Genomic DNA, 11,619 nt, shown 5'->3' with positions numbered 1-11,619 from the left:
CGCTCCGGGCTGCATCTCGCCTCAAATCACATGCTTATTACGATTATAGATCAGCCTAGTATATCCCATCCTCCCCAGACGCTCCAGCCTGCATCTTCCATCATCCCCAGATACTCCAGCTGCATGTCCCATCATCCCCAGAGGCCCCAGCCTGCATCTCCCATCATCCCCAGATTCTCCAGCCTGCATCTCCCATCATCCCCAGACGCTCCAGCCTGCATCGCTCATCATCCCCAGATTGCATCTTCCATCATCCTCAAATACTCCAGCTGCGTGTCCCATCATCCTCAGAGGTCCCAGCCTGCATCTCCCATCCTCCCCAGATTCTCCAGCCTGCATCTCCCATCCTCCCCAGACGCTCCAGCCTGCATCTCCCATCATCCCCAGATTGCATCTTCCATCATCCCCAGATACTCCAGCTGCATCTCCCATCACCCCCAAATACTCCAGCTGCATCTCCCATCCTCCCCAGCCTGCCCCTCCCATCCCCCTCAGATGCCCCAGCCTGTCTTTTCCATCATCCCCAATACTCGGGGAAAGCGCAGCTGTTGCAAGCCGGGCGAGGCGGCTCCCGGGCGCCCGCTTGCAAAACGCAGCCGCGCCCCCTTCCCTTCTCTTCCCCAGCGAGGGCGGGCAGAGCTCGGCGGCTGCCGGGCGCCCGCTAGGCGGTGCTGGGCGCTGCAGGAGGCGCGGGGCCATCCCTGGGCGGTGGCCGGGCGAGGCGCTGAGCAGAGGCGCTTTCCCTCCGTCTCCGCCGCCAGCATGAGCTCCGCGCCGGGCTTCCTGGAGGCCGGGGCCGTGCAGAAGCACTGGCCCGCCTCCCGCGCCCTCCTCGCGGCTCTGGAAGCCGCCTTGGCCGCCTTCTCCAGCGGTCCCGAGGGCGGCGTGGTGCAGCCGCTGCGCACCGTCCTCCCCATCCAGAAGCACAGCGGGTAAGCCCCGAGGGGAGGGGAGAGAAGGGGAGGGGTCGTCTGGCAGAGCTCAAATCTGGCCGTCACTTGAGGACCAGCTTGTACCCCCTTCCCTTGTTCCTTCTCCGAAGCTTTTTAGGGGTCATGCCCGCTTACAGCGCAAAGGACGATGCCCTGACAACCAAGCTGGTGACCTTCTATGAGAATGTGTCTCCTTCGCATCAAGCCTCGGTCCTGTTGTTTGACCCAACAAACGGCACCCTCAAGGCGGTAAGTTCTGGAGTCCTTCCACGGACAGCCCCTGCAGGAAGGGGTTGAGCGGCTGAATTACCTGGAGAGCTCAAGGCTAGAAACCGGGAGACGGTGAGTTCTAGTCCTGCCCTAGCCATGAAAGCTGGCTGGGTGACTTTGGGCCAATCACCAGGAGACGGTGAATTCTAGTCCTGCCTTAGCCATGAAAGCTGGCTGGGTGACTTTGGGCCAATCACCAGTAGCTACCAAGGTGAGGTCCTTTAGTAGTAGACCAAATAAGGATCAAAAGTAGACGGTGAATTCTAGTCTGGTCTTAGGCATGAAAGCCAGCTGGATGACTTTGGGCCAATCACCAGGAGACAGTGAGTTCTAGTCCTGCCTTAGGCATGAAAGCCAGCTGGGTGACTTTGGGCCAATCACCAGGAGACAGTGAGTTCTAGTCTGCCTTAGCCATGAAAGCTGGCTGGGTGACTTTGGGCCAATCACCAGGAGATGGTGAATTCTAGTCTGGCCTTAGGCATGAAAGCCAACTGGATGACCTTGGGCCAATCACCAGGAGACTTTTGCTTTTTATTTCTGTTTCTCATGTTCTGGCCCTGTCCCTTGATGTTCTCGTTTCCAAAAGGTGATGGATGGCAACGTCATCACAGCCAAGCGTACGGCAGCTGTTTCGGCAATAGCTACCAAGGTGAGGTCCTTTAGTAGACCAAATAAGGATCAAAAGTTGTTCAATTGTTGTATGTTTATTTATTTGGAGAATTCATATGGCCACCCACACATTCTGAGATGTTTAGCCCAAAGGTCTTCACCCAACATTTTCCAGGGATGTGGAGGACTATGCAGGAAGTCCTCAACAACCATTTGTTGGACGGTTCAAAATTACAGCCTTGGAAGAAGTAACTGCACTCACCTTTACTCGTATTTACAAGCATCCTGCGGTCACGTGACCACGGTTTGTGACCTTTTTTGCCAATTTCCGGCCCAAAAAATGTCCATCGGAGAAGGTGGATTTGCATAACGATTGTCACAGTCATATTTAACAAGAATTCTCTCTCTCTCTCTCTCTCTCTCTCTCTCTCTCTCTCTCTCTCTCTAATATGTGCATTCCCAGTATTTAATGCCTGCAAATTCAGAGGTCCTCTGCATTCTGGGAGCTGGTGTCCAGGCCTACAGCCACTACGAACTTTTCACAGAGCTGTTCTCATTTAAAGAGGTGGGCAATCTGATTTACACCAGAAAAAAAAACCTGTCGTTTTAAACCATACGAAGCCATTTCTGGATAGCTTCGATCAGTGTTTTGCAAAACCCCAGGATAATAAAAACAAAGACAAATAGGCTGAAAAATAGTTTTTATCCCAGAGCTGTAACCATATTAAACACTACTATATAGTGCAGGGGTCTTCAAACTTGGCCCTTTGATGACTTGTGGACTTCAACTCCCAGAATTCCTCAGCCAGGCACCTGTCATAAAAGGGCCAAGTTTGAAGAACCCTGGTCTAGTGCAACATTGAAGTGCACTATTAGGGGCAGCGCAGTGATGAATAGAATGTGAAGGATGTGTATATATAATGTATGTTTTTTATTTCTGGTTTTTACTTGTGTGTAGTGTGCACTGTGGACGGCGCTTAATTTCACTGTAAGATACACGACGACAATAAAGATTCTATTCTATTTCCCATGAAGGTTAGAATCTGGAACCGCACCAAGCAGAACGCGGAAAAATTTGCTCAGATGGTGAATGGACCGGTCCAGGTGTGTTCCTCGGTCCAGGAGGCTGTCCGCGGGGCCGATGTGATTGTCACAGTCACAATGGCAACTCAGCCCATCTTGCACGGAGAGTGGGTAAAACCCGGAGCTCACGTCAATGGTAAGGGATGCGTGGGATTTGATATTTTTTTCTGCAATAAGGTTACAATTCAGGCTTGTTTTCCTACTGAGCTAGTGTGTGTGGTATGTTTTCCTTGAGCTATGGGTTCGGATTGCCAAAGGATAAAAGCGGAAGGAATTTGAACAATTTATTAGATGATAATTCCTGTTAACACAAGAAGAGAGCTTGGAAAGCAATGTTGTAGCCACCATTAACGGTAGGATGACCTACCGTTCAAGGATGTTGTTCCTAAAGATTTTATGCATTAGCTGGGGCTGAGCTGGATGACCTCTCATGTTCTGCCACTTCTGTACTTGTTTTCTGTACTTGTAGTTCAGTAACCAGCTGAACTACAAAAATAGCAGCCGCTCTTGGACCATGTGCTAACTGAACTTTGGTGAAGTTAATGGGTTGAGTAAACTCCAGCTATTTGGTGAGTTAATATAGAACTTAAATCCTGCAATGCAGAAAAAAATAGAAAGTGTTGGACTTCTTCGCCTACTCTGTCTCTCTGTGCCTTTGTTCTCATCTGCACAAAAAGGACTTAAAGAGAGTCTTCCACTTCCACTTCCACTTACTAAATAGTTGATGTAAGACGGTGAGAACTCAAATAGATAAGACGTGTATTCTGAACATTAGATCTTGTGATGAATTGTGATAAAGGGAACTGGGGTTATTTAAAATGTGGAAATTATAAATATTAAATGGGAAATATAAATATTAACGGGAAACCAAAAACTGGGAAAAATTAATCAGGATGTTGATTGTCTAAAAAGACTGAATGTTAAAACAACTAGGATATGTGTAAACTAAAAAATTATGGATACATGCAAGAAAGTTATTTTTTATTTAATTGATATTAACAAGAATTGTACTAATGTAAAGATGAGACAGTAAATACTAAGGGGAAAAGGGGTGAAACATTTAATGTAATAGTTTGAGATCTGTACTAAAGATATTTGTACGTTATGGAATTATTGACCGACTCAGCCGCCACGTTGCTTTTCCAATGCTTAAATGTAAAACTAGAAAACCAATAACACTGAAACCGTCATAAGTACATGCCAGTTGCCAAGCGTCTGAATTTTGATCGTGTGACCACGGGGATGCTGCAAGGGTCCTATGAAAAAAAGGGTCATAAGGCTCTTTTTTCAAGGTCGTCGTAACTTTGAACAGTCACTAAACGAGAACTATCTGTGAAAGCAGCTGAACTACAAAAACAGCAGTTGGGCTTATGTACCACCTGCCATTTTGTGTTTTAGCTGTCGGAGCCAGCCGGCCTGATTGGAGAGAACTAGATGACGATATAATGAGGAATTCGGTATTGTATGTCGATTCGAAAGAGGCAGCCCTGCGCGAATCAGGAGACGTTATTTTATCGGGGGTAAGGAAGTTGAATCGGTTCCCCCCGTTTTCCTTGTCTTTCTTTCTTTTTTAGCATTTTACTGGGGGGGTCTTCAAAGGGTACCTACCCCACGCCAGGGGGTTTGTTTGAAGCTGCTTCAGTGACTTAAGACTGTTGGCAGTTTGGAGGGCGCCTTCAGTGACCGAGCGATATTTGTTTCTCAGGCAAGCGTTTTTGCAGAACTCGGCGAGGTGATCTTGGGAAGCAAACCAACCCTGCGGGAGGAAACCACGGTGTTCAAATCACTGGGTAAGGATCAGTCCCACGGAGCGGTTTGGTCTAGGGGTGAAGGCACCAGACTAGAGACCAAGAGACAGTGAGTTCTAGTCCCGCCTTAGCCATGAAAGCTAGCTGGGTGACTTTGGGCCAATCACCAGGAGATGGTGAGTTCTAGTCCCGCCTTAGCCATGAAAGCCAGCTGGGTGACTTTGGGCCAATCAACAAGGAGATGGTGAGTTCTAGTCCCGCCTTAGCCATGAAAGCTAGCTGGGTGACTTTGGGCCAATCAACAAGGAGATGGTGAGTTCTAGTCCCGCCTTAGCCATGAAAGCTAGCTGGGTGACTTTGGGCCAATCACCAGGATATTGGGAGTTCTAGTTCCACTTTAGGCCTGAAAGCTGGCTGGGTGACTTTGAGCCAATCATCAGGAGATGGTGAATTCTAGTCCCGCCTTAAGAATGAAAGCCAGCTGGGTGACTGAGATAATCACGAGGAGATTGAGAGTTCTTGTTCCACTTTAGGCCTTGAAAGCTGGTTGGATGATTTGGGGCCAATCACCAGGAGATGGCGAGTTCTAGTCCCGCCATCGACATGAAAGCCAGTTTTGATTTGGGGCCAGTTGCTCTCTCTTGACCCCACTCACCTCGCGGGGTTGTTGATGTGAGGAAAATGAGGAGGAGGAAGAAATATTAAAGTCATTTGTAAAAATAATAAAGTGAGATATCAGCTAACATATATATATATAATAAAGCCAGGGAGGCAACTCCTAAACAATGGAATGTCTCCATTCCTGACACAAACCAACTTCTAGCTAGTTCAAAACCTGGATGTTTTGGTTGCTTGTATTTTTCCTGAATGCTGGGTACAAGATGAGGGCTGTAGAAAAGGCTTCCGTTTAGCAGCCTCAGAGAACAGGACTGAAATGATTACTCTAATCCTCATCTGCCAAACTAGGATGGTTGATGGTTTTCCTCCCCCCATTGTCTGTGATTTTTTTAATCTTTTTCAGGAATGGCCATTGAAGACACCGTGACTGCAAAACTGGTCTTTGAATCTTGGTCAGCCAGTGGATGAGGGCGCAACCTTCTGATCAGGCCACAGAATAATAAAAGGAAGATCACGTCTGAACGAAAACGGCTAAGATTGCACAATAAGCTGTCTTACTATGTTACAATCGCAAGATAAATAGTAATGTAACAAAAGAAATAATTTTTCTTGGCGTTTCTCAAGCCGAGCGACTTTAAGATGTGTGGACTTCAACTCCCAGAATTCCCCAGCCTGCCTGGAATTCTGGGAGTTGAAGTCCATATATCTTACAGCATGCTGGCTGCAGAATTCTGGGAGTTGAAGTCCACCCAACTTAAAGCATGCTGGCTAGGGAATTCTGGGAATCGAAGTCCACTCATCTTAAAACATGCTGGCTGGGGAATTCTGGGAGCTGAAGTGCTGGCTAGAGAATTCTGGGAGTTGAAGTCCACATATCTTACAGCATGCTGGCTGGGGAATTCTGGGAGTTGACATCCACCCTTCTTAAAGTCGCTGATCTTGAGAAATCACTGCTTTATCTAATTATTCTAATGTGAATCAATCTTCTTTCCATGTATTTGGATAGTGACTTTAATTCAAAGTTTACAGCATCCTAAGGATAAACGTAGACTGTCTCATCTCTCGAAGGCTACATTGTTAGTTCCACTAAATCGTTCACTGTGTTAGCTCTAGTTTTATTTTTATATGTTCAGAGATTCCAAAACTAAAATTTTACCTATTTGGGAGCCTGTCGATGACCTTGGTCTCAGATTTTCTCTCTGAAACCTGAAATAATAATTTTAGAATATAAGATTCTACAATCTGATTTCTGCTTAACATGTAACGATTTTCACATACATTTTGCATTTAATGGCATACACTTTGCCTTTCTTTTTATTACTGGCAAATAGACAATCAAGAACCATAGGAAAATAATTGGCTAGAACGGGTTTTCAAAGTGGTTTTAAGAAAGTTCTGCCTTTTTAAAAAAATAAAAATAGAAAAAATGTTGGGGTCAATCAATATTGATGCAAAATGGGTGTCGATTGTATTTCCTATACTGTAGTTGGTAACAACAATAAAGTTAACATTTCAGAAAATTACAGTTCCCAAGCATTCATTTTTGTTGTTCAATACAAAGCGTCAACGGCACTCAAGGGAGATTCTGGGCTTCGTTCGCTTGTGACTATGTATGGATTCTAGGCTGATGCCTCTTTTAACTCCACCCCTACATTCTGCCACTTCTCCTGCTACAGTGTTTAAACTCGAGGCCTCTTCATCCTGCTCTCCTGAATCAATGGCTACTTGGCAATGTTGAAGCTCAGAGGTTGTGAGATTTGCACAGTGGTCATCTCTGGCTCCCTCTCATCCTCCTCAACCTTTATAAAGAAAGAGGAACTGTTTGTGGAGTGGGGTGCCAAACCATTGACCGGAAGCACCGGCATTCTCGGTTTATAATTGGGTATCCTTGACTAGGCCTGGCTTTTCCAAAGCTAGCTTCCTTTTGCTGATTGCCTGGAGAACTTTCTTGCGGGGGCCTAGCTGCATCTGGATGCTCTGCAGATCTTCGTCGGAACAAAGCATCAGGCTTTCCAAATCGATGTTTTCACTCATCAGGATGGGGAGAAATTCGTGGAGATGATGGGCGACCAGGAACACTTCAAGGGGAGGAGCTTCTTCTTTGTCCTCATCCCACCCAACGGCTTCTTCCATCCAGGAAACTTCAGGGTCATCCTCATTGTCTGAATCACCAAGGGCCTCCTTGAGTTGAAAGAGCTCCGGAATTTGAAAGGCCCGGTCCTCTTTCTCGGGAAGCAAGGTCTCCGTCTTCTGGCTTCTAAAGACGAGGTTGCCAAGACCCGGGCGGTTGAAAATAGACCTGTGTCCTGACTCCTCCCCATCTTCAGAAAAGCCAATTTTCTTTTGAAAGCCACACATCAGGTCTTCTAGATCCTTCTCACAAGGTGAACCCATCATGGCTGTTTCTCCAGTGACGCCCTCCTCCTCGGCTCCACCGCTCCTGGCGGTGCTGTTCTCCTCTTTCTTTCTGTTCCTCAGTTTGAAGGTGTCCTTCAACTGCTTGGGGACATCACTGAGGGAGCCGCTGGCGAAGAACTGAGAGACTTTTGTCCTGGTGGTGGAGTTGTGACTCAACTGGAGGGATCCTTTCTTGAACTGCTTGGTCATCTCCAGCTGGTGCTTCTCCTGGCGTCTCTCACACAGGCGGACCTGTCGCTGCACCTCCTGTTGGGCCTGTGCCTTCAGACGGGCGACCCGCTTGGGGTTTTTGATGTTTTGCTCGGTGGCGGCCTTGTCAAGAATCTGGACGCATTGATACTGGCTCCGACCGGCCGCTGCGTCGAGGGGCGAGCGTGTGTCGTTGTCGAGGGCGAAAATGTTGGCGCCAAAATTGATCAGGAAGGAGACGCAGGGGGTGTGGCCGTTCGAAGCCGCATGGTGTAGCGGTGTGTTCCCCCAAATGTCGCATGCGTTCGGATCGCCTCTGAAAGGACACAACAGAGATGGCTTAGAGTCCCATCCTCTTCCTTGATAGCAGCTTTTTTTCCAAACAGAAGTCCTCCGGATGTACTGGACTCCCACTCCCATAATCCCCAGGCTAGTTAGCTGGGGATTATAGGGGCTGAAGTGCAACACATTGTGGTATCAACTTGAGACCACAATGGAGCTCAAAATTTCCATGGCTAAGCCAGGCGGTTGTTAAGTGAGTCTGGCCCCATTTTATGACCTTGCTTGCCACAATTGAGCAACACTGCAGTTATTAAATGAATCACTTGGTCGTTAAAGGAATTTGGCTTCCCCCATTGCCTTTGCTTGCTGGAGGCCAGTGGGGAAGGTTACAAATGATGATCACATGACCCCGGGAGAGGGCAACTGTCATAAGTACATGCCAGTTGCCAAGCTTCTGAATTTTGATCACGTGACCCTGGGGATGCTGTAATGGTTTTAAGAGTGAAAACCAGTCATAAGTCATTTTTTCTTGGTTCCTGTTGTAACTTTGGTCACTAAACTAACCGTTATAAGTTGAGGACTGACTACAGGCCACCAGGTTGGGGATGCTGACACAGAGACCAATTTGCAAAGATTATAAGAAAGCACAGAAGCTGATGTGTTATAATGGGTATTCTAGGCGGCCATTTTTTCCCCTGCAAGCAAAACAACTAGCATCTCAAGAAGATAACTCAAAGTGTACATGTTCCCTGACATGCTACGTATATTTCTCAGTGCAGGGGTTTCAGTGCAAGGGGGGAAGAGGATCCCTGTATCCCTGCAAAAGAACAATGGCAAAAATGCATAGCTTTCCAAGGAGTTATTTTCTAAAATCAGTTTCGGTCTTTTCTTTTGAATTTTAAATCCCGAGGCTTAGAGCAAGATTTCCTCAATAATGCGTTCCCATGGGGAAAACGCTGACTGATCATCACTTAAATTGTCTCCTTTTTCCCCTCACTCTTCCAAAAAACAGGGGCATGTATCTATTTCTTTCCCTGTTTGTTTTATTCTCCTAAGGGGGTGGTTAGGATTCACACACTGCCTGGATTCACACACTCCATGCAAAGTAGTTCTGCTTCAAGTTCTGGCCACCACGATATGAAAAAGATGTTGAGACTTTAGAAAACGTGCAGAGAAGAGCAACAAAGATTATTAGGGGACTGGAGGCTAAAACATAAGAAGAACAGTTGCAAGAATTGGGTATGTTTAGTTTAATGACAAGAAGGACCAGGGGAGACACATTTAGCAATATTCCAATATTTGAGAGGCTCCTACAAAGACGAGGGGGGGGGGGTCAAACTATTTCCCAAAGCACCAAAAGGCAAGACAAGAAACAATGGTTGGAAACTAACCAAGGAGAGAAGCAACCTAGAACTAAGGAGAAACTATTAGTTTATGTTCTATGTTCTAGAACTGCACCGCCATTCAACCCAATTCTCCTTTGAAAAAAAAAATCCTGGAGGAACCCATATTTCAACCAATGAATTGGAAGGAGCCAAAGCCAGCTTCTCTGCCCAGCACCAGCTATAATATGGGTGTCAAACAACTGAACAGTTTAAAGGTCACATTTATTAGCTGCTGCATACGACAAGCAATAAAAAAAAAAAGCACACCTGGTGTAAAAGCGAGCGGGGGAATGGCGGTGCTTCTTCCTCTTGCTGTTTGGTGAAGTTCTCACCGCCCTCTTCCAACCTTGTGCTGTTTCCACAAATCCTGGAAGGCTTTTTAACCCGGGACTCTTACATGCAACCGTGCAAACAGCCTATGAGACAGGTGAGAATGCATGCCCACCAGGATGCGAAGGAGAACTTGGGGTTCAGCTATCCAGCATTTGGCCTAGACAGCTAAGCTTCCCCCCCCCCCTCCAAGTCTACGAGTTGGTTCACACAACACTTTTCTCAGCCTTACCAGGTCGTCCAGACAGAAAACATTTTACTTGATCGCAAAGCCAAATTAACCAAATCTTGCAAGTGTAAAAGTACGGTTCCCCCGTTGTCACCTTTATAGCATGAGAAACGAGGGAGGGTCCTTCTTGGCTCTCTTTGGTCACCCATTAAAGGTCGTCTTTGACTTACAACTGTTTGTTTAGTGAGAGTTTGAACTTATAAAGGCACTGAAAAAAGGGATTTATGACTGATTTTCATTCACGGCCGTTTGCAGCATCCCCAGGGTCCCGTGATCAAAATTCGGACACTTGGAAACTGACTCATATTTATGACGATTGCTGTATCCCAGGGTCACGTGATCCTCTTTTGTGATCCTCTAGTGAGCAAAGTCAGTAGGGAAGCCAGATTCACTTCACAACCATGTTACTAACTTAACAACCGCGTTGATTCGCTTATCACGCTTAGCCTTAACAACTTATGCCCCAACCCAGCCCATTTGGGGCCATGACACAACGGCTCTCCTTCTGCCCTCCCACCCATCTCAGCTCAGTCCCCAAAACCGGAAAGCTAACTTAGGTTGAATAGCAAAAGGGCTCTCCAAATTTAGGACTTGTGAACTCCCAGAATTCCCCAGCCAGCCAGCCAGCCCTCAAGGAGGATCTTTAAGCAATGGCTGCCTGCCGAATTTTGGGAGCTGAAATCCACAAGTCTTAACGATGGCAAGCTTGGAGACCCCTGGATTTGGCCACGCTTCTCTCTTCTTCCCCAAAGATGATTTGGGGTCGGGAACCCCCAAGCCTGCCGCCACTCACCCCCTCCTGCAAACGATCTCCAGAGCTTCGACATTGCCATGGTATGCCACCAGCAGAGTGGGGGTCATGCCATCCGCATCGGCGATGTTGAGGTCCTTCCGAGTGGCTTCTTTGAGTAATTCCAGGTTGCCGTCCGCAGCTGCTCGGTGGAAACGAGTGGACATCTTCCTGGTTGGTTGGTGTCGGCCGTGGGAGGATGAGGAGGAGGCCCAACCTGCTTACTCAGCCCCACGCTTCTCCCAAGGCTGTGGCTGCTTCCTCCCAGCAGACGGGACTCTTTGATGACCTGGCAGATGACGAGGAAAGCAAAGGTTATTTATTCCCCGCGATTTATTTGCATAGGACATTTCATCCTCCAGAGAGCAGGCGGGTTGAAAAATCTTACAGCCTTGGCTGCTGTTTGAAAAAAAGAAAGAAAAATGAAGAGAAGTGCGCTTTTGAAGCCTTTTTTATTTATTGATTTCATCAATTTCTACGGCCGCCCAATTCACACACAGGTGACTTACTAGGTGTATAACATCACCTGGGAGAGCCAGAAACGAGGAGGCTCTGAGTTCTAGTCCCACTCTTGGGCAGGGAGATGGGGATGATTAAAGGAAAAAAAATATTATTTTTTGCCTGTCGGGGATGGTTTGAGAATGCTGGCTGGGGGCTTCTGGGAGCTAAAGTCCACTTCTCTTAAAGTTGCCAAGTCTGAAAAACATTGCACTAAGTTATGGGGGGGGGGGGGGGT

General features: G+C 47.2%; 4 protein-coding genes across 4 annotated transcripts in view; 2 read left to right on the top strand and 2 right to left on the bottom strand.

Moving 5' to 3' along the window:
• LOC107292094 (cytochrome b-c1 complex subunit 2, mitochondrial) overlaps positions 1–456 on the bottom strand; it is a 13,774-nt gene extending 13,318 nt beyond the window's left edge. The window contains exon 1 of the mRNA XM_015821153.1: positions 415–456. Coding sequence (XP_015676639.1) covers positions 415–456 — 42 coding nt within the window. The remainder of the gene's footprint in view (positions 1–414) is intronic.
• Positions 457–762: 306 nt separating this feature from the next.
• On the top strand, positions 763–5,728 carry CRYM (crystallin mu). Its single transcript, XM_015821152.1, has 8 exons — positions 763–932; positions 1,043–1,181; positions 1,789–1,851; positions 2,275–2,376; positions 2,847–3,030; positions 4,293–4,414; positions 4,600–4,684; positions 5,664–5,728. The coding sequence occupies exons 1-8, from the start codon at positions 763–765 to the stop codon at positions 5,726–5,728; spliced, it is 930 nt and encodes a 309-aa protein (XP_015676638.1).
• Positions 5,729–7,132: 1,404 nt separating this feature from the next.
• Positions 7,133–11,050, bottom strand: ANKS4B (ankyrin repeat and sterile alpha motif domain containing 4B). Its single transcript, XM_015821160.1, has 2 exons — positions 10,887–11,050; positions 7,133–8,183 (listed from the first exon to the last, which is right to left on the bottom strand). Exons 1-2 carry the CDS (start codon positions 11,048–11,050, stop codon positions 7,133–7,135), a joined length of 1,215 nt encoding a protein of 404 aa, XP_015676646.1.
• Positions 11,051–11,082: 32 nt separating this feature from the next.
• ZP2 (zona pellucida glycoprotein 2) overlaps positions 11,083–11,619 on the top strand; it is a gene marked incomplete at its 3' end in the record, with an annotated part of 13,764 nt that continues 13,227 nt past the window's right edge. Inside the window, exon 1 of the mRNA XM_029285089.1 lies at positions 11,083–11,197. Within this exon, the coding sequence (XP_029140922.1) occupies positions 11,083–11,197 (115 nt within the window). The remainder of the gene's footprint in view (positions 11,198–11,619) is intronic.

The sequence above is a fragment of the Protobothrops mucrosquamatus genome, unplaced genomic scaffold, assembly GCF_001527695.2.
Source record: "Protobothrops mucrosquamatus isolate PMUCROS unplaced genomic scaffold, P.Mucros_1.0 scaffold1264, whole genome shotgun sequence".
Classification (NCBI taxonomy): domain Eukaryota; kingdom Metazoa; phylum Chordata; class Lepidosauria; order Squamata; family Viperidae; genus Protobothrops; species Protobothrops mucrosquamatus.
This window is presented reverse-complemented; position numbering and strand designations above follow the sequence as displayed.